This window comes from Sesamum indicum, linkage group LG6, assembly GCF_000512975.1.
Source record: "Sesamum indicum cultivar Zhongzhi No. 13 linkage group LG6, S_indicum_v1.0, whole genome shotgun sequence".
Classification (NCBI taxonomy): domain Eukaryota; kingdom Viridiplantae; phylum Streptophyta; class Magnoliopsida; order Lamiales; family Pedaliaceae; genus Sesamum; species Sesamum indicum.
Genome location: NC_026150.1, coordinates 23,665,006 through 23,688,309, shown reverse-complemented (window position 1 = coordinate 23,688,309; position 23,304 = coordinate 23,665,006). Strand labels below are relative to the sequence as shown.

Sequence of the window (23,304 nt, the reverse complement as noted above, 5' to 3'; positions counted from 1 at the left end):
GGTATGAAGCCAGGGATGAAGCAAGAAGCAAATATTTGAAGGAGCAACAGCTTAAAAAGTTGGAGGAGAAAAATAATAACCAGAATGGAGAAGATGGGGTTAGTGATGATGATGATAATGAAGACTCTCTGAAAGTTGATGAGGCAAAAGTTGATGAGAGCAAGCAAATGGACTTTGCAAAGGTCGAAAAGCGTGTGCGTACTACTGGTGGTGGTAGCACTGGAACTGTTAGGTATTTTTCATATATTCTTCTCATCAACAATCCCTCAACATTTCTGCATACACAACTATAGTTGGATGCTGTAAGTACATATTTTCCCCATAGTTTTCTTGATGAGAGTTGATATCGGCGTTTTTGCTAGACAAGGTTTAGCTTGCACTTTGAATGCATTGAAATTGGGTGGACCCTATCAATTCTCCTTTTTCTGACCAGGAACTTGCGTATTCGAGAGGATACTGCAAAGTATCTCCTTAACCTTGACGTTAACTCTGCCCATTATGACCCCAAAACTCGATCCATGCGTGAGGATCCCCTTCCAGATATGGATCCAAATGAGAAATTCTATACTGTAAGCATCCATTCCGTTTCAAAGTGTGGTTTTTGTACTGTTCTTGCTTCATTATGTGTATACTTATTTTTCAAAAATTTCAGGGAGATAATCACAATAGAGTGAGTGGTCAAGCTTTGGAATTCAAGCAGCTCAATATTCATGCTTGGGAAGCATTTGAGAAGGGTCATGATGTACATATGCAAGCCGCTCCGTCACAAGCTGAATTGCTTTACAAGAGTTTCAAGATCAATAAGGAGAAGTTGAAGTCTCAAACTAAAGACACAATCATGGAGAAGTATGGCAATGCTGCTACTGAAGAAGTACTTCCACGAGAACTCTTACTAGGTCAAAGTGAGAGAGAGGTTGAATATGATCGTGCTGGTAGAATCATAAGAGGCCAGGTATGGTCAAACACTTCTTTTATTCCTTATCAATTTTGCTGTATGCTATGAATGATTTTTTTGTTAGTTTTGGATTTTGTATTTAATTCGACGCATGAAGTGCGATTGGACTTCATTCTGTGTACTTTGACCTTTTTTTTACTTTAATTGACTAAAATGCCCCTATATTGTATCTAAAATTACAATGCCTATAATTATCTAAAATTATTTTTAATTAATTGAAATATATAGGTAAATTAATGTAAATACAATAATTATTATAATTATCTAATATTACTCTTAATTAACTAAAATATATATTTTATTATTATAATTGTCTAAAATAATTTTAATTAATTAAAATATATATTTAATTATTTTATTTTTCTAAAAAATTATTCTTAATTAACTAAAATATATTTAATTAATATAATTGAAGTAATTAGAAAATTAAAAAAAATTGGGGCCAGCAGCCACAGAAGGGCAGCAACGCCGTCGCCCTGTTTACCCAAACAGTAGGATGACGACGGCGCTGTCGCCCATATGGGCGAGGGCATTGCTGTTGCCCTCTTTCTTTATCTGGGTGACATTGCCCAGATTCGTCGGCCCCATCTGCGGGGGCGTAGGGGTGGTTGGCGGTGGGAGGGGGGTAGGCAGGCGGCTGGGGGTTGTGGTGGTGGTGGGAGTAATATTTTTTCTTTTTTCAAATAATCTTTTTTATAATATATATTTTTAATTAATAAAATCTGAACCATTGATTTTTTTCATAAATTTAAGATCCAATGCGTAAAATTAATTGATAGATCTAACCGTTCTGATATAATCAATACAAATATAACAGTTATTAAAATAAGAAATAATATATATAAAGTAAGGGTACAACGGTCATTTTGAAAAAAAGTTAACGCCACTAGTTAGATTTAACAGAGAGGGGCAATTGAGCTACAGTTAAGAAAACAGAGAGGGGTTATTTTGTCTATTTTGGAAACATAGGGGGGTTTTTAGCGGACTTTTTAGAACACAGGCCTATTCCATATCACTTCTGCTGTATGCTATGAACTAGAATTTCTTTAGAAGTTCTTGATTTTGTATTTTATTCTACTTTGTCATGGTACCACACACTCCAGTAGTTTGAACCTCTTTGTTTTGTGGCCTCTTCTACAGACTGCTTGATTTATTTCTCTTGACATTCCTGCATTTTGCAAAACCATCACAAAAAGATGTTCTCTTTTCGTGTTGTTTTCTTGATATTTTTCACACGTTATATTTATATGATCTGGGTTTTAGGTATGTTGATCTTCTTCCTGCTTTGTATCTACTGGCTTGAATGTTGTCTCGTCACTGTCTTACTTTTGAGACTTGCATGATTTTTTTTTTATAAAGAGTTTCTGGTAATTGCCATATTTACGGTGAGATATTGTGGCCAACCATCATGCCACCTTAACTGTAGCTCAGAAGTGGATGAGAAGTTAAAAGTGTAAATTAATAATAATAACGGAAAAAAAAACAAGAAAAAGAATGTGAGACTTCTATACAAGATCCTCTTGTGGTCTTAGAGATTTGCAAATCTGTTTGTTTTTTTCTTGTGAGATGAGTTAACCTCTTGAGTGTGTGATCTTTGCAGGAGACAGCTCTTCCAAAGAGCAAGTACGAAGAAGATGTTTACATAAACAATCACACAAGTGTTTGGGGTTCATGGTGGAAGGATCATCAATGGGGTTACAAGTGCTGCAAGCAGACAGTTAGAAACAGCTATTGTACAGGGGCTGCTGGTATTGAGGCTGCTGAAGCTGCAGCAGATCTTATGAAAGCTAATATTGCTCGGAAAGAGGCTACTGAAGGTAATAACTTTCTTTTACTATGTGAATCATGACTAGAGATGATTATAATGTTCAAACATAGAATGAGATGATTTAACACTAATGTCCTAGCAAGTTTTTGCTTTTCGTGCAACTTTTGTCATCTTTTTAACTAGCAACATTGAGCATATATGCACAGCATTTGCTTCATTTATGCTATGGTACTCTCCCAATTTTATGCTAATGCATTTTTTAATGTTGGTTGTGGTGGTGCTAAATTAACATAAGTATTGGCTTGGTATCTGAAACTTTACTTTTGATACCAGAAGCACCTGCAGCAGCTGAGGAGAAACGACTTGCAACCTGGGGTTCTGAAGTACCTGATGATTTAGTATTAGACCAGGAAAAACTGGCTGAAGCACTTAAGAAGGTAAAATTCTTCGAGGCCCGTTATGTCCTGCAAAAATTTGGTCGATTGAGGACTGATGTGGTTATGTACATACTGATTACGAGTGAGCATTGGGATTACTGGTTTTGCAAGCTTTTATTTCCGATCATGTTGTGTACATGTTGTGGATGATGTAAAATATAAACATTGTTTTTTGTTTCCTGGTCGTAGGAGGATGAGAGGAGGAGAGAAGAGCGGGATGAGAGGAAACGCAAGTATAACGTCAAATGGAACGACGAGGTATGTTGATAGTTTCTCTATAGTTCATACTCTTGCTTGAGCAACAACTTTTGCCTTGTTGATGAATTTGTGCATTTTTTGTTTCTCAGGTCACAGCTGAAGATATGGAAGCATACAGGATGAAGAGGGTCCATCACGATGATCCAATGAAAGACTTCTTGCATTGAATTTTTAGACCTCATGTATGTATGTATGTATATATGTATACTTTTGTAAGGGTTGAAATGTTTCCTTATATTGTACACTATTATAAGCGTGTGGGCATCACTACTAATTTATATTTCTCAACTTTTATATAGGAAGTCAGTAGAATGTTAGATCGATATACTTTTGATTCATTTTTTAAGTACTTAATCATTGTAGAATATTAATAGAACTCTATAAATTTAGAATTCGACGGAAACAAAAAAAATTAAGTAAATTAATTACCTTCCAGTGATTTGCGGTAGCCAAAAAAAATAGAAAAATGAAAAGCACTTTTTGTATATATTACAATCATTAGCAATAATATTATTATTTTCTCCGATAGAAACTATTTCAAAATCGGACAGTATCCTTTCAGAAGCAAAACGAATCTAATAAATTTGGTACAACTTGAACTAATGTTCAGAATTCAAACTTTGTTAGTTTTTAGTGTTAATTATACTTAAACTTCTTTTAAAATAGAAAATTACATTTTTATTCAATTTGAAATTACACTTATATTTTCTTTAAAGGATTTTCATTTATACTTGATCCTTTTTCATTATGGAGTGGACAAAAAATATTAATGTTAGTATATATATATATAAATTTTCAATTATGTCATTTAGTGGTGCGAGAGACGCACGGGTCTAATTGTCTTCAGTTGGAATATAGTTCCCGGACCAAAATGGATTAAAGTCCTAAAGGGGGAACTTGCAAAAAACCTATTAGTTCTCCAACGTTTAAGTTAATGATTAATTCAAAATAAAGAAAGAGAGAATTGGAATGCTTAAACAAGAAATTCAATGTTATAATTTTGATCGCAAACAATATAAAATATTAGAGCACGAAGAAGTTCTTTGAAAGCAAAAAAAATCTTCCCCCATCCAAGGAAGTCAAACTTGTATATATATAAGGATGTCCCAAACAAGTAGGGAAGTATCCTCCATTTTAGAATTTCGTGGAGATTCGTTAGGATAAGAGGATAAGAGTCCGTTGGTCTCAAAAATCCTGGGTTATCAAAGAATCCTGCTGGCCTGGGAGTCCCTCCTGTCGTGGAATCCTAGAGTTGCTACGACCCAAACTACTGTCCACGTCAGGGATGACTAGACGCCACGTGTGAGGGGAGTCTTTGTATAGGCTGAATGGTCCAAGTCATTGTTGGGCCATCGTCCTTTGTTTTTAGGCCTTCGACTCGCCTGGGCTTTTAAAGTTTTGGTAGGCTGGTTCGAATTATTGAGCTTTCTTTGTTAGGTTGAGTTGAATCTAGGTAGGCCTAAACCACAATTCTCCTTCTTGGGCTACCTAGGCTTTTTGGATTGATCTAGGGTGTGGACTATCCTTAGGCATATGCATCACACAGTTTCCCCCACTCTAAGGAAAAGTAGACCTGCGGTCTCTTGCTTAGAGTAGGAGAACATCTCAATTACTCCAAGGAGCTCCCTCGTCCTTGACCACCAGGGACCTCTTTAGCATGAGTCTTTTCTCTGTTTCTTCCCATCTAAGTTTTTTTCTTTCGATTTTACCACGCTTTGTACTTTACTCCCCCTGTCAAGATTGAATTGATGGTTTAGCCTAGCCATCATTATGGCTATGTTGCTGGGGGAGCGTGAATAACCTTTTAACTTCCTATGCACCCACGTCTTTGGTAACCGTTGAATGGAGGTCGATTACCTAGGTTATGGGTGTGTTTAACCTCCCACTTTCTCCTCCATTCGAGCCATATGCCAACCCCTCACTCCCGTCGAGGTTTCGAAGAGAGAAAGACATCCCCAAGTTTGTGAAGAATTTCGTTAGTTCCTTCTTTTTCTTTCTCAATTTTTTTCCTTTTCCTTTTTCGCATTTCTTCGCTATCCATCTATGTCATTATGTTTTCTACTGATGAGTTGGTAAGATTCATGGGAGAGGCTCCAGGTGATGATCCCTTCGAGGCCACATCTAAGAGGTCGGGCTTTGGCCCTTCCACTTACACAGGCAGCCGGAAGTGGAGCTTGCATTAAGCCGCCGTGGTCGCCCGTCGTTTGTTGGATGAACTTTGGGATGAGGTGGAAGTGGGGGAAGATGAGGAGAAGGAAGGCTCTTTTCCTGGTGAAGGGGCGCCCTTGATGAACTGGATAGGGAGTCGAGCGAGGCGAAGGGGGCCAATCGATCGGAGATGGAATGTATCTTTCATGCCTTTGTCTGCTTGGGATCCGCCATTTGCTGGAGGAATTCGGGATCCCATCGGAGTTTCCTATTTGTTCTTGAGGATAGATCACTCGAGTGCGACATCAGAAGCGTTGATCCCAACTGACCCAATTATCTAGCTCCCGTGCCTCCAGCTGGTCCCCATCACCCAACAGCGACGACAACGACAACGACAACGAACACACCGACACTGGGAATAATAATTTAGATTAGAATTTTTTTTCTCGGTATTTTGTAAAAGTACAATTTTATAATAATATTTTAATTTTTATAATTAACTTATTATTTTTATATTATGTGTCTTTTATATAAATTTATTTACTTAATTTTACAAAAATAAAATTTAAAATATATTAAATAGAATAAATTTTAAAATATCTTAAATAAAATAAATTTTAAAATATATAAAACAAAATAAAATAAATATTAAAATATATTAAAAAATAATAATTTTTGTACCTGTATTTATAACGGCTTTTCTGATACACCAATAAAATATATATACAAAAAATGTCCCAAAAACAGTTATAAATTAAAACCCAGGTCGTTCCAAAAACTGTTACAAATTAAGTGAAAAAAACAGTTGCAAATGCAGTGCCAAAAATAGATACAAATATAATACAAAATAATTGCAAAGAGTATTACAAAAATCGTTCTAAATATTTGACAAAATCATACCTAATTGTGTTACAAAAACCGTTACAATAACATTTATATCAAATCCAACCTAACAGTTACAAAAGCCGTTCCAACTTAATTTTTTTTATGTTACTATGTAGTTTTGTATCGGCTACAACATACCGTTACAAAATCCGTTGCAATTTTTAACGACTTTTGTGCAAGCCGTTACAATTAACTTTGTAACGTCTCATTTAGCCGCGGTAAGCCTAGCTGTTAAAAAAAAAAAAGCGTTACAAATTTTAAAAAAAATCCATTCCAATAAAATAATTTTTTTGTAGTATAAATAGTAAATTTTCGAAAGAAGGTATAAATGTAATTTTAGAATTTTTTAAAAGAAGTATAATTTTATATATTTAAAGAGATGTAAATATAGTTAACCTTAATTTTATTAGGCACATTAAAGTAATCATTGATAAAAGGTATTCTCATGACATTTCAATATTATTTCAGCCACTATTAAGAATGCACACCCTCTAATACATAATTCAAGACATCTCAATATATTTCATCAACAAATTGTATATTGTGTATCAGCTAATAAGTTATGATTTTTGCGTTGTTTACTTAATCATAATATTGCTAAATAATTTAATTACTTAAAATTTTATGCCATGATATTAGATAAATATATAAATAAATAATATCCTGAATTGCTATTAAAACGAGTTCATGGTAAAGACAAGTAACGTGTTATGATATTATTCTGATTTTTCGTTAAAAAACATATATAAGTTAGAAACGTATTGTAATTCATCTCTATCGATATGTATATTATTTATTAAGTATGATGCAATTAAAATAAAATAATTAAAAATTTAAATTATGCACTTAGGTGTGTTTCGACAATTAATTTCAATAAAATCGAACTCCACCGACGTCAGCATATGCAAGAGCAACAAGGCAGCGTTTTCCCCACGCACCGCCCCTCTTTGTCCCATATGTTCAACCCCCATGGATTATTACCAATCCTCTTAATTTAATTTTTGGTGTGAGTATCATATTGTCAATCATTATATAATTAATTACTTTCCCAAAAATTCTTATTCTCATCAAAATTGATTGAATTAAATTAATTATAAAAATAAATATATTATATTTGTTATGCAATTCGTCACTTTTTCTGAACTATACGTATATTACAATACACTTATCATATAATTGATTCAAGTTTAATTGAGTCGAATCTGAACTAAAATTTTCCTCCAAGTCTAAGAAGAATAATCATTCGAAAAAAACTATTTCTCTTTATGGTGATTTTTATTTCTGTTGTACGTTTATTGCTAAAAAAGTTACATAAATTGGAACCACATAACAACGATTCAATGATGTCGTGTTTTAGACAAAATTGCAAACTTAGTCTCATCCCTTCGTATTTATCCCCCCCGCCCCCCCAACACTTTACATGCTTTTAGAAATGATCCCATGTTCTATTAAAAATGACAAATAGAGACTAAAACGTTGTACATTTGATCATTTTCACTAACTATCGTTAATTTTAACGGCATGCGAACACGTGGAATGCAACTTTTTTCGCCTCATTTAATATTTCTAACAAAATACGGTGTCATTCTCAAATTTTCGTAAATCAGAGTTCAATATGAAATGGGTAATACATATTGTGTGAGACTGCTAAACTGTTTGGGCGAGTTTAACCTCTTGAAAACATTTTATAAGATGTTTGAAAGTTTATAAAAAACTAAAAAGTGATTGGTAAATTGTTTTAATAAAGATTTTACTAGATATGAAAATAAGACGTGAGGAGCTTGTAAGCTTTTTAAAAGAAAGTAAACAATTACAATGAATCTTAAAAATCTTAATAAATTCATTTAAATTGATTATAAATTTGGCGTTATTACCATTTTATAAATTTTATTTTATTTAAATACTTCATAAATTTATTTTTAAAATAAAATCTAACACGTTATAAACTCTAAAAATATTTTATAAAATATACGAGTTTACCAGATGTTTTAAATAAACTTAACCCCCACTAAATTTGCAATTTTACCTGTGGTCTCACTGTTGTGTTGACTAGAGCTAAAGGTGGGTGAAGTAAAGAATATGGGTCTCCTTTGTCCATTTGGTTTGCTGCCGAATATATTCTGCCTTTCCGTCCAACACTTTCTAACCACAGTTTTTGGTTTATACATTAAAAAAGCCCATATATTTTTCTTGCAAGAATTTGAAAATCTCTTTGTTTCCTCTATCATTCATCCTCCCGCAGCACCAGCCATGTCCTTCAGAATCAGAGGGGTACAAGTTCATCACTCTTTGCTCTGTCTACTGTGTGTATTTGTGAGAAATCTTGATTCTTGGAAAGCGTAGTTTTCTGCTATTGTGTGCAGCGGTTATTACAAGACAATCCTGGTTCTAGTTTGTTGGCGTGGTTTCTGTTCTTTCTTGCAGCTACATATATTTTATGAACCAGTGTGTGTGTGTGTGAGTGAGAGATCTTGATTCTTGGAAGGAAATGTTACTAGAAGACATTTGTTCAGTTAGGTCCTGCTTTTAGTTTGCTGGCATGTTTTTCTCTTCTTAATTTCTTGCAGCTATATATATCCACTACAATAAGTATAACATTTAATTATGACAAATTATCATAGTTAAAAATTAATAGTTATAGTAAAAAAGTAATTTACCACGGTCAAGCCACGGTTGTTCGCGTGGTTTTTGCGATTGCTAATACATCTGTATTGCTAAAAGTCATGGAAAACACATGCGCGGCTTGTAGACATGGACAAAATAGTTTTCATAACGAATAAATTAAGCTTTTGCATCGATTTTTGTTTAGTCGTGGTTAATAATAGCTATTTAAGATGGTTTTAATCCATAGCTATAAAATTGTAGGTAACAGTAATTTTTTTTTCTAGTGATCCATCGACCTGTGTGTTTTTGAGTGTATGTGTGTGTGAAATCTTGATTCTCGGAAGAAAATGTTATTACAAGACAATTTGCTCTTCTTAAGTCCTGCTTCCAATTTGTTGGCATGCTTCCTGTTCTTTCTTGCAGCTGCATATGTTTGATCGACCTAGTGTGTTTGTGTGAGTGTGAAATCTTGATTCTTGGAAGAAACTGTTATTACAAGACATTCTCTCTTTCGGGTCCTGCTCCTAGTTTCTTGGCTTTGTCGACCTGTAAATTCCTCCATCACTTAACGGTAACATATATATATTTATGTATGTATATATTCTCATGATCTTGGTCTGTGTAGCCGAATGCTTCTTCTGGTATGGGTATGGCTGATCACAGCAAAAACACATTCATGGAACTGAAGAAGAAGAAGGCGCATCGCTACGTGATCTTCAAGATCGACGAAAAGAAAAATGAGGTTGTCGTCGAGAAGACAGGTGGCTCTGCTGAAAACTACGATGATTTTGCTGAATCCTTGCCGGAGGACGACTGTCGATATGCAGTATATGATTTTGATTTCGTGACTTCTGAGAACTGTCAGAAGAGCAAGATTTTCTTCATTGCCTGGTTAGTTTTTACCTAGTTTTTGATTGTCCAAGGCTCAATTCCAGAGTTCCATTCGTAAATAAAAATGTATGTAATGCTAATCAGGTCTCCAGCAATCTCACGGATTCGTGCAAAGATGCTTTATGCTACATCTAAAGACAGCGTCAAACGAGCCCTGGACGGTGTTCATTACGAGATTCAGGCGACCGACCCGACAGAAATGGATCTTGAAGTTATCAGAGATCGCGCCCACTGAAGTGTTTAAGACTTGTGTAGTTGCTGCCCTGTTCATGCATAAGAAAGTTGTCTTTCATGACAATTTGCTTGTAGAGCTGATGAGACAACATTGTTCCTGGTGCTGTCTGGTCATTTCCAGGTTGAAAATTTCTACATTGAATTTCAGGCATTGTGGGTGTTTTCAGCGTCTGTTTGTCGAGAGTGATACACTGCTGTTTTTGAAACTGAAAACCTTAACATAAGAATTGTCGTCAAGTGGATTCCGCAGATGGCTAAAACACAAGCAAAAACATACGACTGAGGTTTTATGATGGGAAGGTGTTCAGATTTATGAACTTGTCCTGAATCTCAACACTAAATCAATGTTAAAACATGGTATTTATTAGAGATGCATTGACAGTAACTGAAGAGTGACTAGGTAGGAGAACAAAGATGCAAGGAAAACTCTTGCCAGAATCAGGTGTGGCTGAATCGACCAATCACTGACACCTGTATTGTGATTGATCTTTTTTTTTTTTAATTATACATCAATTACACGACAAGTGTATTACACTCGTTACATAATTGGTTCAAGTTTGACTGAGTTGGATCAGGACTAAAACTTTTCTAGATGCAAATGCTATTATTCATTAACTCATTTGACAACAGATGAGTGCTCGCGAGGAATTTACACTCTCTGAAGTTGCAATTACATGATTTCAGAAAGCAGAAACTCTTAACAGCTCACCTTGCTACAAAAAAAGTGAAAAGAAAAGAAAAAAAAGAAAACTGTAAAACACTAATCTCAATCAGTCTTTATTATGCTCATTTCCTCCAAAGACTTCTGCTTTGCTTCAAGACCAAGAAAGTGAATAATAAACCTAACTCCAAAGAGTAATTTTTTAGTGCCTTATAGCATTTTTGTACTGTATTATTTAAATTTTCATGATTTTCATTTTTTTTTTCGGAGTTCACCCTTCTTATCATTAAAATACCCGTACATTTCACGCGGCCTTTTAAAATCAGAGCTACTGTTTATTAGTTTATTGTTACAAGCATTTTTTGTCATTTAACTTTTTAGGGCATAATTTTAATGTTTGCAATTTCAGGCCTTTTTTTTTTTTCTCGTCTGAACTCACCCTTTTCTCCCAAGAAGGTGAATTTTGATAAAAAAATAATTAAACTTGTAAAAATTATAAAAATGCATGATAAAATTATATCTTAAAAAAATTAAACAGACGAAAATATTAAATAATCGAAATTAAGAAACAAAAATACATTTAAGCCTTTTGAAATTAGTTGTTGGATCTTTACTTCGGCTTTTATCCCTATTTTAATTTTTAGATTGTTTCTTTTTCCATCATGATTGCAATCTCCTCTTTATTTATTAGTTTATCTAACTCATGCTAACCTACGCAGTGCCTTTACATATTTTAACTAAATATTTTCTTTTCTATGAAAATAAGAGGAGTTAACTTCTTATATTTAGCCTATCACAATTTACGTCCGTGTAATTCTTTGTTTTATTTGAAAGTGTAAATTATATAATTACACAAATATTTCATATCCTTCGGAAAATTACAGGTACACTATCTAAGGGGTGTCACTGTAATGTACATTAGGAGGTGTTTGTATAATATTTCATCGTTGAATATAGGGTGTACTTATAATTAATTGAAACGTTAAAGGGTGTATTTGTAATTTTATAAAAAATAGAGGATTCTTATAAATTATCTACAAATACAATCGAGGGAATTGAACTATCTATTTGAAGTAGTCTGTCGTTATCAATTGGTCTAGCAAATGATTGCAAAATCGGTGAATTTGACATTTGACAGATTATATATCTTCATATACGCAACATCAAAAAAATAATAGTTCAATAATGCACAATGAAAAATTTATACATTTGCAAGCCAAATACATAAACAAAAAGCAACTTCAAACTCCACACATACAGACAAGAGGTTTACAATAGCATTATGGTTCTTGACATTTCTATACAATTTCCACGATTTAGGACTGCTGGAGGTTTTGCTTGCTCCACTAAGCTTGCGTGTCCCCCCTATAACAACACTTCTTCTGACACCCCTTCTAGGAGATTGTCCCTATGACTATTGGAAACTAATTAGAAACAGAACAGTCAGTTAGCAATTACATGGTCAACAAGTCATCATAACCATTTATTGAAAAAGACGTAGAGATGATGAATGCAATAACGTCATCCAAAAAGATAAGGTGATGACGAATACAGTGACGTTATCAAAAAATAATTTTGGAGTCCGCGGAAGCTATAAATAAGGAAGCAATGAAACAGATGAGAATCCTTGAAAATTTTCTCCAACTCTTCAAAGCATAGTATTTGAAAAGGTTTTCCAAATTCTTGTAGTTTTAAATTTTCAGTTTTATGGGGGTTTTCCCAATTAGTCAAGTCCTCTTTTATATGAGAGGGTAAGCAGTTGTCTCCTCCAACGGAGGAAATAATATCTATACAATATTTTATATATTTTTTCAATAAAAGTAAGATTTCTGTTCAATTGGTTATCCAAAATTCTATTAAGTCACTATATTGGAGTGCCTTATACGCCCTAAAGTAGGAAACAAAAAAGGGTTGTATTGCTTGTTACTGAAAGAGTCAAGTGCATGCGAACCATCTGATGCGGTAGTGTGGTTGGAGGAAGTTTGTAAAATTGAGAACTTGGAATACACAGGAACAAGGCGGTCGGAAAAAGGTACGAATTTATGAGGGCTTAATTTATTTCGAAAGCATGTTGGGCCAATTGTTGAGCATAGGATGAAACTATAAAGCTTTTACATTAGGGAAAAATGATCATTATTTTTTGTCTACGGGACCAAAAGTTGAGTCTAGAGAGATACAGGACTGAAAGTGTTAGTCGGAAAAATACAAGACCAAACGTATTGCGTGCAAAGTCAGAGGACTAAATGTACAAAACCTCTAAATATATATAGGACTAAAAGTGCAATTTCTCTGTTAAAATATGCTAAATTTCTATGTTTATTCTCTACAAATTAGTTAATTTCTTTTGCACAAAAAGTAATGATTGAATTATAGAAAAACAAAGGATAAATTCTATAAAAGTGCATATAATAACTTTTTTTTAAAACACAAAAAGAACCTTCCATTTTATAATTAGTATAGATACATGTAAGACTAGTACAAATAACACCACCAATGATGTGTGTTCAATGTATAACAAATTTATTGTGAAAAATGCAAGCAACTCTTACAATGATATCTGTAAATGAGCAAATTATCTTTTATAAAAAGTTAGCAATTTGTTTTGCATATGAGAGCAATTGTTTATTTACAATATCTCAAAGTGTAAATTGTCTTAAATTCAAAACTTATTGTGCTATTTCAAGTGTCTTCTCCAAACTATTTTAAGTCACCTACTCTATCTAAATATTAGAGGGCTTTTGCCGAAATTCATTGACGCAGAGTTCTAGTTGATCTTTTGTTGCAAGATATGGAGAATATATTACTAACCTGCCCGTGCTGATGGTGATGGAGTTCTTCAATAATGTTGTACATGGAAATTTCAGGCATCGTGGGTATTTTCAGCACCTGTCAAGGCTGACAGACTACATTTCTTGAAACGGAAATTAACGTAACAATTCTCATCAAGTCTATTCTGCAGATGACTAACAGACAGCGAAAAAGGTTTTATGATAGGAAGGTGTTTGGGTTATTTACTTGTCTTGAATCTCAACGCTAAATCCATGTTAAATGGTATTTTTTTAGAGATTCATTGACAGTAGCTCAAAGAGTGACTAGGTTGGAGAACACAGATGCGATGAAAATCCTGTTCTTCGTTAACACATTGGACAATCAGATGAATGCAGCTGAGGAATTTACACTCTCCCAAGTTGCAATTACATTTCAGAAAGTAAGCAAAAATTCTAACCACCTACACCTCGCTAACAAAACATAAAAGAAAGAAAAAGAAACTGTAAAACGCTAATCTTCATCTCTGTTGTCCTCATTTTCTCCTGACAGATCCTCCAAAGACTTCCCCTTTGCTTCAGGAACCAAGAAAGTGAACAATAAGCCTAAAAGATTGATGACCCCCAACACGATGAGTGAATTCTTGACCCCGATTCCGGCCGGGTAACCGGCATCCGCCTTCTTCTTATCTTGGTTCTGCGCCAGGTACAGGAACCCGAAAGCCCCAATGATCGCTCCTAACTTCCCAGCCGCTGCCGATATCCCATGGCAGGTTGAGCGAAGCCTTGCAGGGAAAATCTCGGCTGGCACCACGAATGTGGTGGCATTCGGCCCAAAATTGGCAAAGAAGAACGTTAGCGAGTACATCACCACGAACCCGATCCGGTTGTCTGGTTTAGTCCAGTGATGGTAAGGAAAGGCTAAAGCAAACATGAAAACTGTCATGAAGAAGAATCCTATCAGTTGAATCGCAAATCTCCCCAAGACGTCGATAAGGGCCACCGTGAACCAGTACCCAGGGACAGTGCTGCAGAGAGCGATCAGAGTTTGTGCCCTTGCTATTGTGAACACTTCTTGAATTGCATTCATGGTTTTTGCTGCAGGTATCCACCCAATTGCACTGAAGATGTCTTTCTGGAACAAATTCTGGCTGTAATATGCTATGTCGAGCAAGAACCATGTGCTCGTAGTTCCAAGCAAATGCAATCCGTGGCGACGAAGGAATGCCCTGGAGAATAGGCCGTAGCCCTTTTGCTTTTGCGCAATCTGCTCCACTTTCTGCTGCTCCGCTTCGATATCCACCTGCAAGATCTTCGACATATCTGCAGCTGCCTGTTTCGCGTTCTTGGCCACCAGGGCTGTGTAACGGGCGGTTTCCGGCATCTTCAGCCGCCAGTAGAAAGTAAGCAAAGCTGGGAGCGCACCAGCCATCAAAATAATCCTCCAGAGGTAATCCGCCTCTGGCACAGTCGAGGCAATCGGGTCAATCTCATAAGCTGGCGCCTTGAACCTCACCTCAAAAGCAGCAGACATAATCATAGCAAAAATCCCACCAGCCAAAATCCCGAACCCCTGCATCGCAAACACCGCAGCGATAAACGCCCCACGAGTCTTCTTGTTAGCGTACTCCGACATGATGGTGGCGGAGAGCGGGTAATCACCTCCAATGCCAAAGCCGAGCCAGAATCTGAAGAAGCAGAGAGTCGCCATCACAGATTTAGCATCCCTCCCGAAAGAAAGGCCTGACGCAATGGAGCAAATACACATGAGCATAAGAGTTACACCATAAACCTTCTTCCGGCCCAACTTGTCGCCAAGCCAACCGAAGAAAAGCTGGCCCGCGAGTGTCCCGCAGAGCGCAACGCCGTTGACAGCGGCGGAAACGTTGGGCGGCAGGCTGCCGGGCTTAGGGGAGCCATCGACATGGTAGTAAATCCGGCCGAGCATTTTGGTTACGAGGGATATACAGAAGAGATCGTAGGCGTCGGTGAAAAAGCCCATTCCGGCGATGACGATTGCAGTGAAATGGTACCATTGGGTCTTGGCCACATCAAGAGCGCTGAGTACTTTCAAGTTTTCTTCCGCCATTGTTACGCTCTCAGATGCTCTTTTCTTCGTTTCTCCACCACCTTTCTCTGTCTGCAACGGAAGTTCATCGTCATCACCATAATTAGATCCATAATTATAACCTACAGTACTGATTCTATACAAAGAAAAGAATAAACAAGAATCAACATGAACATAATACCCATCTCAAATCAAATCTGTTTTATGAATATTCTAAACTCACAGTTCCTACAAATCTCCACTAAAGAACAACCATCGCCTTTGCATGGAATAAAAAAAAGAAGAAGAAATTAAGAAAACCCTTGATGGAACAAGACAAACAAGTGAAAGATCTATGTACACATGCATGTAGTTTAATGGCTGACCTGCTGCTGCTTTTTGAGAAAGGAAACGGAGAGAAGACAACAAAGTGTGGTTAAAAAACAAAGCCCCGTTGTGAAAATGATGACTGTATGTGAGAATTGAGCTGTGGAGGTGAAGTGGATGAGAGGTATTTTATATGAGGTAACCCGCAGGGATCTTCGACGGAATATTCCCTACTTTTCCGCCACGCTCCTCCCACCGGTCAAATTTCCCCGATTTCCCTTTTCTTGCTCCTTCCTGATCTCTTCCACATTTTTCTGCCTGAAATATGATTCTCGGGAATAAGAATTAATTAATTGCAATCACTCAATATATATCACAAATTTTAATTAAATTAAATCCAAGATTCAGGGAGTTGATTATTCTCAACCGTTTCTCTTTGGATAATTAAGCTCCCCTCCATAGAACTCGCGTGGTTTAGGAAATTATATTTAATATTATTGAGATTTGCTCAAATTTAAATCATTAATTAAAATTAATTAAATTTACTGATATTAACAAAAAAAATCTATATTTACTCATTTGACTTATTACTAACTTACAGCAAGTTAAATGAATTTTTTTATAATTAAATTGCTCTAGTACGTTTTCATATATTAATGCATTCGAAAATGTATATTTTCACCATTATAAGGGTAATTTGATCATAAATAAAATGTTCAACATGCAACAAATCAGTTTTAAGTCAATCAAGGGTAAACATCAATTTTCATTCAGTTATTTTGTTAATATCAGCAAATTCAGTGAACTTTGACTAACATGAAATTACTTGTTAGACGAAAGCAAACCTCAAGAATACTAGATGTAATTTTTCAAACCACTTGGGATCTAAATTACACCAAATCTCAGGGGAAATGAGTGTAGTTATCCCTTTTTTTTTAATTAAAATTTAGGAATAATTACACTCCTCTCTTTTGAGATTTTGTGTAATTATACATATATCTCTTGTAGTTTAAAAAAATTACATCTAACACCCTAAAATTTACTTTCATCCAGCAAATAAGTCCCAACGTTAGTTCGAATCAGATCAATCAACTAAAATGTAATTGATTTTATTTTATCAAATTTAACTATACGATGAGTGTGTTATTTTTATTAAAGCCATATTCTAATTGGATTAATGTAATTTGAAGGCATGATCAGGATTAGACAATACTGGATTAACATCCTTAACTTGAGTGGATTGATGATCACATGTCTGGATTGTTCTAATGAGGATTAGAATCCTTTCTCCTGCATTATAGATGTGACAATTAGGAATTTTATTAAGAGAAATTCAAATTCCTTTTTCTTTTTTTGGGAAATAAATTATATTACATCATAAATTTGAATTAATATACTAATTAATTATGAGAGTATTTGTGAGGGCTTTGAAAAAGTATTTTTCAGTTTCGAACTTCCAAAGAATATTTCTTAGGTGTTTAGAATGTCACTTTCTGTTTCTAAAACTATCAAGAAATATGTTTTTAAGTCAAATGCCGGATTTGGGTTTTTTCTAAAATAAATTCAATACCATTTTTCATTATTTTACTTTATTATAATAATATCATTCAACATTATTGTTTTTATTTTTAAAATTATATATTTAAAGTTGATATTGGAGTATTCAGATGATCTGAATAATCTAATTCTAATACACTTGCAACATATATAAAAAAAATTTATTTGTAATATTATATAATTATATTATTCCTATATTATTAAAAATATAAATTGAATATGTGTTGTAATTAATATTTTTTTTATAATTATGCAAGTTTAATTATTGTGTATGAATCAATAATTATATAATTTAGTGGGAGTGTTATTAAATTAAGCATTCAATTTTTCTATTAATTTATTTTAAAAAATTAAATATGAAATATCCTAATTAAAATAAAATTTATTAATTTTGTAAAAAAATAATTATTATTGACAAACAACAAGTGCAAATATAAACAAAAATAGCACATGAGAACAAAATAGTTTTTAATCAATTAAATTTATTTTACAAGTGATTTTTTCTCGAACACTATCTAATTTAGTTTTTGTTCGTTTTTCACTTTTTTCCAAACACTATGCACTTTTGATTTTGATAAAACTTCAATTTTTTCTACAAAAATTATTTTTCTAATAACAGAAGTTTTTACAAACACTCGAATATTTATTGTTAATCAATAAATATAATTACAATAGAGGGTAAATTATCCATATTTAATTTTGGTCCCATACTATAGGCAATTCGCACATTACATCCATTAAGTTCCTTTTCTTTTTTCAATTTCAGGACACATTGGGGATCCCCTTAAATTGCTAACGGCAAGAGACGTGCGTTAAGTCTTCTTTACATATAAATAGGTTATTTCTTCCTCATACTTTTGAACGAAAACTTCCACGTCAGCTCAAAATTACATGAATAATTTATTTTTATTGTTAGAATATATTTTAATGTTCTGAAAATATTTATATTATTTTATTTATTAATTAGGAAAAAATATGAACACACATTAAAAAATTATGAAAAATCTATGGAATAATATTTTTACACTTGATGGATTATATTTGTATAAAAAAATATTTTTATTATTATTTAATTAAATTATGGATAAAAAAATACAAAAATACATCGAAAAAATTGAAAGAGGCATGGAATAAAGTCCTTGTGTCGGACAAGACAATATCTACTGTAATTTAATCTTACAATAGATAACACGACACCTTAATGAATTTTAAACCCATCACCTCATGATCATAAATTCATCTTTCATCAATTAAATTAGATCAGCCAAATATTTAGAATAGACACATAGCATTAGAACTCTTTTCTCCAAAAGAAACACATGATTAGATTTCGAGCCAAGTGGAAAATATTGATTTAGATGTACAACTACACAACACATAAAAAAACTTGAAGTTGTATGAAATTCTGAAGATAAGCAAACATAAATAAAACATTATATATTGAAAAAATAATTAAAATGGTAATATTACTCGAAATTCCCTGACATTATGTTTAAACACACAAAATATCGAGCAAAATGTACTTTTAGTCCCATAAAATAAGAGTAGAATTTTTTTTGGTACCACAACTATGGTAAGTGACGCTTTTAGCCCCATAAAAATCAAAATCACGTCTTTTTAATTCTAAAAATTGTGATTTTGGGCCTTTTTGGTCCCAAAATTACGTCTTTTTAGTCCAAAAAACTACAACAATCGTGACTTTTTGAGACTAAAAATATGTGATTATGAGTTTTATGGGACTAAAACAACACATGTCATAATTGTGGTACCAAAAAAATTTTGTCCTTATTTTATGAGACTAAAAAAAACATGTTGTCCAAAAATATCTTTTACCCTATGTAGAATTACAAACTACATTCCATGAAATTGTAATTATAGTTTACATATATCAATTTCTTTAAGAAACAAAAACTTACACAAATATCTGTGGGATAAATTACTAAGACACCCCCAGGGGTGTATTTTTAATTTTACACAAAAGATATAGTACTTATGTAATTAAACTAAACTTCAAACTTCTTGTTGTAATTTATCCAAAATAAATTTAAGTAGTGCTTAAATAGTAAAAAGGGAAAGATAATCTAGGGTTCATAGGGAAATAATGACAATGTTAGTGCTGGAAATAAAACCTTAAAAAAATCATCAGCAACTTTCTTCAACTCCACTTGTGTTGGTGCTCAGGAAAAGAGGGAGATGTAGTCATAATGCAGGTCCAATATCAAAGGCCCTGATTCAAACCTTAAATTACAATTATGTTGTCTTAGTCTCTTTTCGAACGTACGAAAAATCTTCCTTATGATCAGAGTGAGGGTATTAAAATTATTTTTAGTAACCACTAATTATTATATGGTTAAAAGTGAAAACATGTAACAAATACTAATCATGATTGTCATTTTTCGATTTATGACAATTCAGCAATGCGATAAAACAATCAAATTGTGTGATTGTTATTTATTTTTTGAAAGAAAGCAAAACATTGTTTTGTGCTAGGAATTTGTTTTAGTCTGATTACAAACGTACTCGTGCAAAAAGAAAATACAGAAAAATAGTAGCAAGGCACAAAATTTATGTAGTTTCGAACATTCTTCTATATCCACAGTTGCTCAAGATTTTTATTATATGATTGTTCTCTGTGAATAGCAATATTAAAAGGTTACCCATCAAACAGAATTGGGTTTGCGATCACTAAATTAATCTGAATATATTAATGTTGGATCAGATTTCATGCTCCAACATTACGTGATTTGATAATTTTTCTTTGAAATAACTATACTTCCCTCCCATGAGATTTGAAGTAATTATACGAAGACCCCTTGTAGTTTTGATAATTACATATAGTACCGTTGAGTTTTGCTTCCATCTAACAAGTAAGTTCCTCCATTATTCAAAATTAATTGATTTTGCTGATTTTAACAAAATAAACTGAATCAAAATTGATACTTACTCTGCATTGACTTATTCGTGATTTATTGCTAGACAAATAAATTTTTTCAAACTAAATTACCCTTTTATAACAGTAAAAACATACCTGCTTAGATGCATTAACGTTTGAAGATGTATAGGGGTAATTTGGTCATAAAAATTTTTTATTTAATATGCAATAAATCAGTAATAAGTCAATCGAAGGTAAGTATAGATTTTTATCCTTTTTTTTTTTTTGTTAATATTAACAAATTCGGTGAATTTTGACCAACGAATGAATGGACTCATTTGTCAGACAAAAACAAACTTTAAAAATACCAAATATAACTTTTTAAATTACAAAAATTCTACATATAATATACCAAATATTAAAAGAAGATATTGTAATTATCCCATTTTGAGTGCATGCATCAATATAACCTTGAACATTGAGAGCTGGCTTTTCTTCAACTTTGTTTGAATGAATTCAAGGTTTGTAGTGGGAAGAATAGCAAAATTAGGAAGCAAAATGGAAAACAGCTTTCTCAAGCACGCATCTTATATTGTTTAAGTAGGAATCATATTCTGTATATTCAATCACCATGGAAAAAGTAATTAACTTAGTTACATGTACTTGGGGTGTTTGCAAAACTTTATACGTTTTCCAAAAGTGCTTAATTTTAAAACTATATATATATATTGTGTGTGTATATATATATATATGTATATGTATAATTAAACAATTTTGAAAGTTACGAACTAAAACTAAAATGGATAAATTTAAAAGTCTAAAATTAATAGCAGACAAACTTAAAAAACTAAACAAATTATTTTTCCTTAAAGAAACAGTTAATTTAAGTTTTAACACACCAATAATATTAATTCGATTTGATTTTGTACTTCTTGTATTATGAAAATTATCGATGGTCGATAAATTTTGATTGGTGGCATTAGGCTCAATTTGGGATCACTAATCATATGAGATGAGTGTAATATAGCTCGTTGGAGTCGAAAATATAAAAATTTTTAAGGATGGAAAATAATAAAGTAAAATGCTAGAAAATGAAATAGTGGAAACGGATGAAATGACGAGTGATATTGCTCGATTTTTGTGTATAAGTGAGAGATTGACATTGAAGTAAAACCCTAAGTACGAAATGCAAAGGCTCCTTTAAGCAAAAGTTGTAGTATAAAGCTAAAAGTTCTAGCGTGTAGGATTATAGTGTAGAAGACACCGAAAGTATGTCAAAAATTTGTCCTCTCTCGCTGAAGGAACCTCTATTTATAGTCAAACATAAAGTGGTTGAAGAAAATCATATTGATGTTGAATCCCCCAATGATTCGGTAGAGAGTCCCCGATAGTTAGATCCCCCCCAAATTTGGGGGAGTCAGTTGGAGTTTGCTGAAGGTGTCTTCTGGAGAATAAGCATGCCTCTCCGGAATTTTAGGGAAGTGATTGAGGAGCCTTGTTACAACCATTGTCCAAGCTTTTAGGACTTAGGTTACTTTTCTCTAGATGTGCTATGTGTCTCCAAGGGGATTGTTGGTCCTTATCTTATTTTGTGAGGTGTGCCTCTTGAGATCCCACATGAATACCATATAGGTTACTTTTGGACGCCATGTGAGATGAGTTTTGACTTTGACTGGGCTTGTAAGGTTTTCTTGGATCGTGGCCTCTCAAATTTGGGTCGTTTGGGCTTTTTTTAGCGAATTTATTTTTTTGGGGGCACCTGCCGAACATCATGGGGACTCTACTTGGACTAAACTTCGTTGGGACATTTTTAGCCCTCCCTTGAATTAGACCTCCTGGGGGGCAACATGGGTTTTGCATCCGTTCTTCATTTTTTGGATAGTTTGGGCTTTATTGGGCCAGCCTATTTTTGGGGTCACATTCAGTCCCCTACCCCCCTCCCCTATAAGTGGAGATTTTGACACTTGTTAGAGTAGATGTCTTAGGACAAGAGACTGACCTGAAGAAGAAACTATTTTTTTTTATTATTTTGAAATTTCTGTACAAAAATATTAGTAGCATAAGCATTCTTAAAGAAAGAAAAGCTTACTTTGTGCTTGTATGGAACAAGACTTTTTTGTGTGTGTGTGTGTAAAGGTGTCTGCTCGGAGCAAAGCTTGTGTAGTTCTCAGTAGGAGGGCTTAACGGGTGCCTTTTGTGTCTACATAGGTGTACAACTTTATTTTTCTGCAAGAATAATGTTAATAATGGAGCTGTGTCTAGGAAATGGTTTAGTCTGAGAGGCCTTCTTGGGGGTAGGGCTTATTCTAAGAAGGTACCTACTTAGAGAAAGACTTGAGGGTCTTGCTAAAAGGGGGAACAAGGTGTCTACTCAGAGCAGGGCTTATATGAGGGTGCCTTCTTGAAACAGGGCTTATGTGCCTCCGCGGAGGAAGGCTTAGGTGCTTGCACGGAACAAAACTTATGTGCCTCCCCAGAGAATGACCTCGATACCTGCCCGAATGATGATCTGGATGCCTCCACGGATGAGGGTTTATGTGCTTCTGTGGAAGACAGGATTTTTTTTGTGCTTGCACATAGTAGAACCTATGCCCCTCCTTGGAGAAGGACCTAAGTGCCTAGTCGAATGAGGGCGTGGATGCCTCCATAAAGGAAAGCTTGTGTGTCTCCACAAAGAAAGGCTTTTGACGAAAGGTTTTTGACTAAAGGCTTGGAGAAGTATCCCTCCTGAAATCCCTATAATAAAGCACATGTTAGCATATGTTGAAGGTAGTAAAATAGACCTCAAATTACTAAGTTAAAATACTAAAGATATTCCCTGAAGGAAGTTTGTATATCAAGATAATTCGCTAAGAGGTGTGTCCTCCTTACCCCTAGGGGTCTCCTTGAGACAAG

General features: G+C 34.0%; 3 protein-coding genes across 3 annotated transcripts in view; 2 read left to right on the top strand and 1 right to left on the bottom strand.

Moving 5' to 3' along the window:
• The window catches only part of LOC105165850 (pre-mRNA-splicing factor SLU7-A-like), an 8,092-nt gene extending 4,349 nt beyond the window's left edge, over nt 1-3,743 (top strand). Inside the window, exons 3-9 of the mRNA XM_011085012.2 lie at nt 1-232; nt 434-569; nt 653-952; nt 2,556-2,772; nt 3,057-3,160; nt 3,350-3,418; nt 3,508-3,743. Of these exons, the coding sequence (XP_011083314.1) occupies nt 1-232; nt 434-569; nt 653-952; nt 2,556-2,772; nt 3,057-3,160; nt 3,350-3,418; nt 3,508-3,585 (1,136 nt within the window). The 3' untranslated portion in view covers nt 3,586-3,743. The remainder of the gene's footprint in view (nt 233-433; nt 570-652; nt 953-2,555; nt 2,773-3,056; nt 3,161-3,349; nt 3,419-3,507) is intronic.
• Nucleotides 8,572-10,446, top strand: LOC105165644 (actin-depolymerizing factor). Its single transcript, XM_011084721.2, has 3 exons — nt 8,572-8,722; nt 9,681-9,946; nt 10,031-10,446. The coding sequence occupies exons 1-3, from the start codon at nt 8,702-8,704 to the stop codon at nt 10,179-10,181; spliced, it is 438 nt and encodes a 145-aa protein (XP_011083023.1). The 5' UTR covers nt 8,572-8,701; the 3' UTR covers nt 10,182-10,446.
• Nucleotides 13,953-16,302, bottom strand: LOC105165642 (inorganic phosphate transporter 1-4). Its single transcript, XM_011084720.2, has 2 exons — nt 16,040-16,302; nt 13,953-15,746 (listed from the first exon to the last, which is right to left on the bottom strand). The coding sequence occupies exon 2, from the start codon at nt 15,693-15,695 to the stop codon at nt 14,121-14,123; it is 1,575 nt and encodes a 524-aa protein (XP_011083022.1). The 5' UTR covers nt 15,696-15,746; nt 16,040-16,302; the 3' UTR covers nt 13,953-14,120.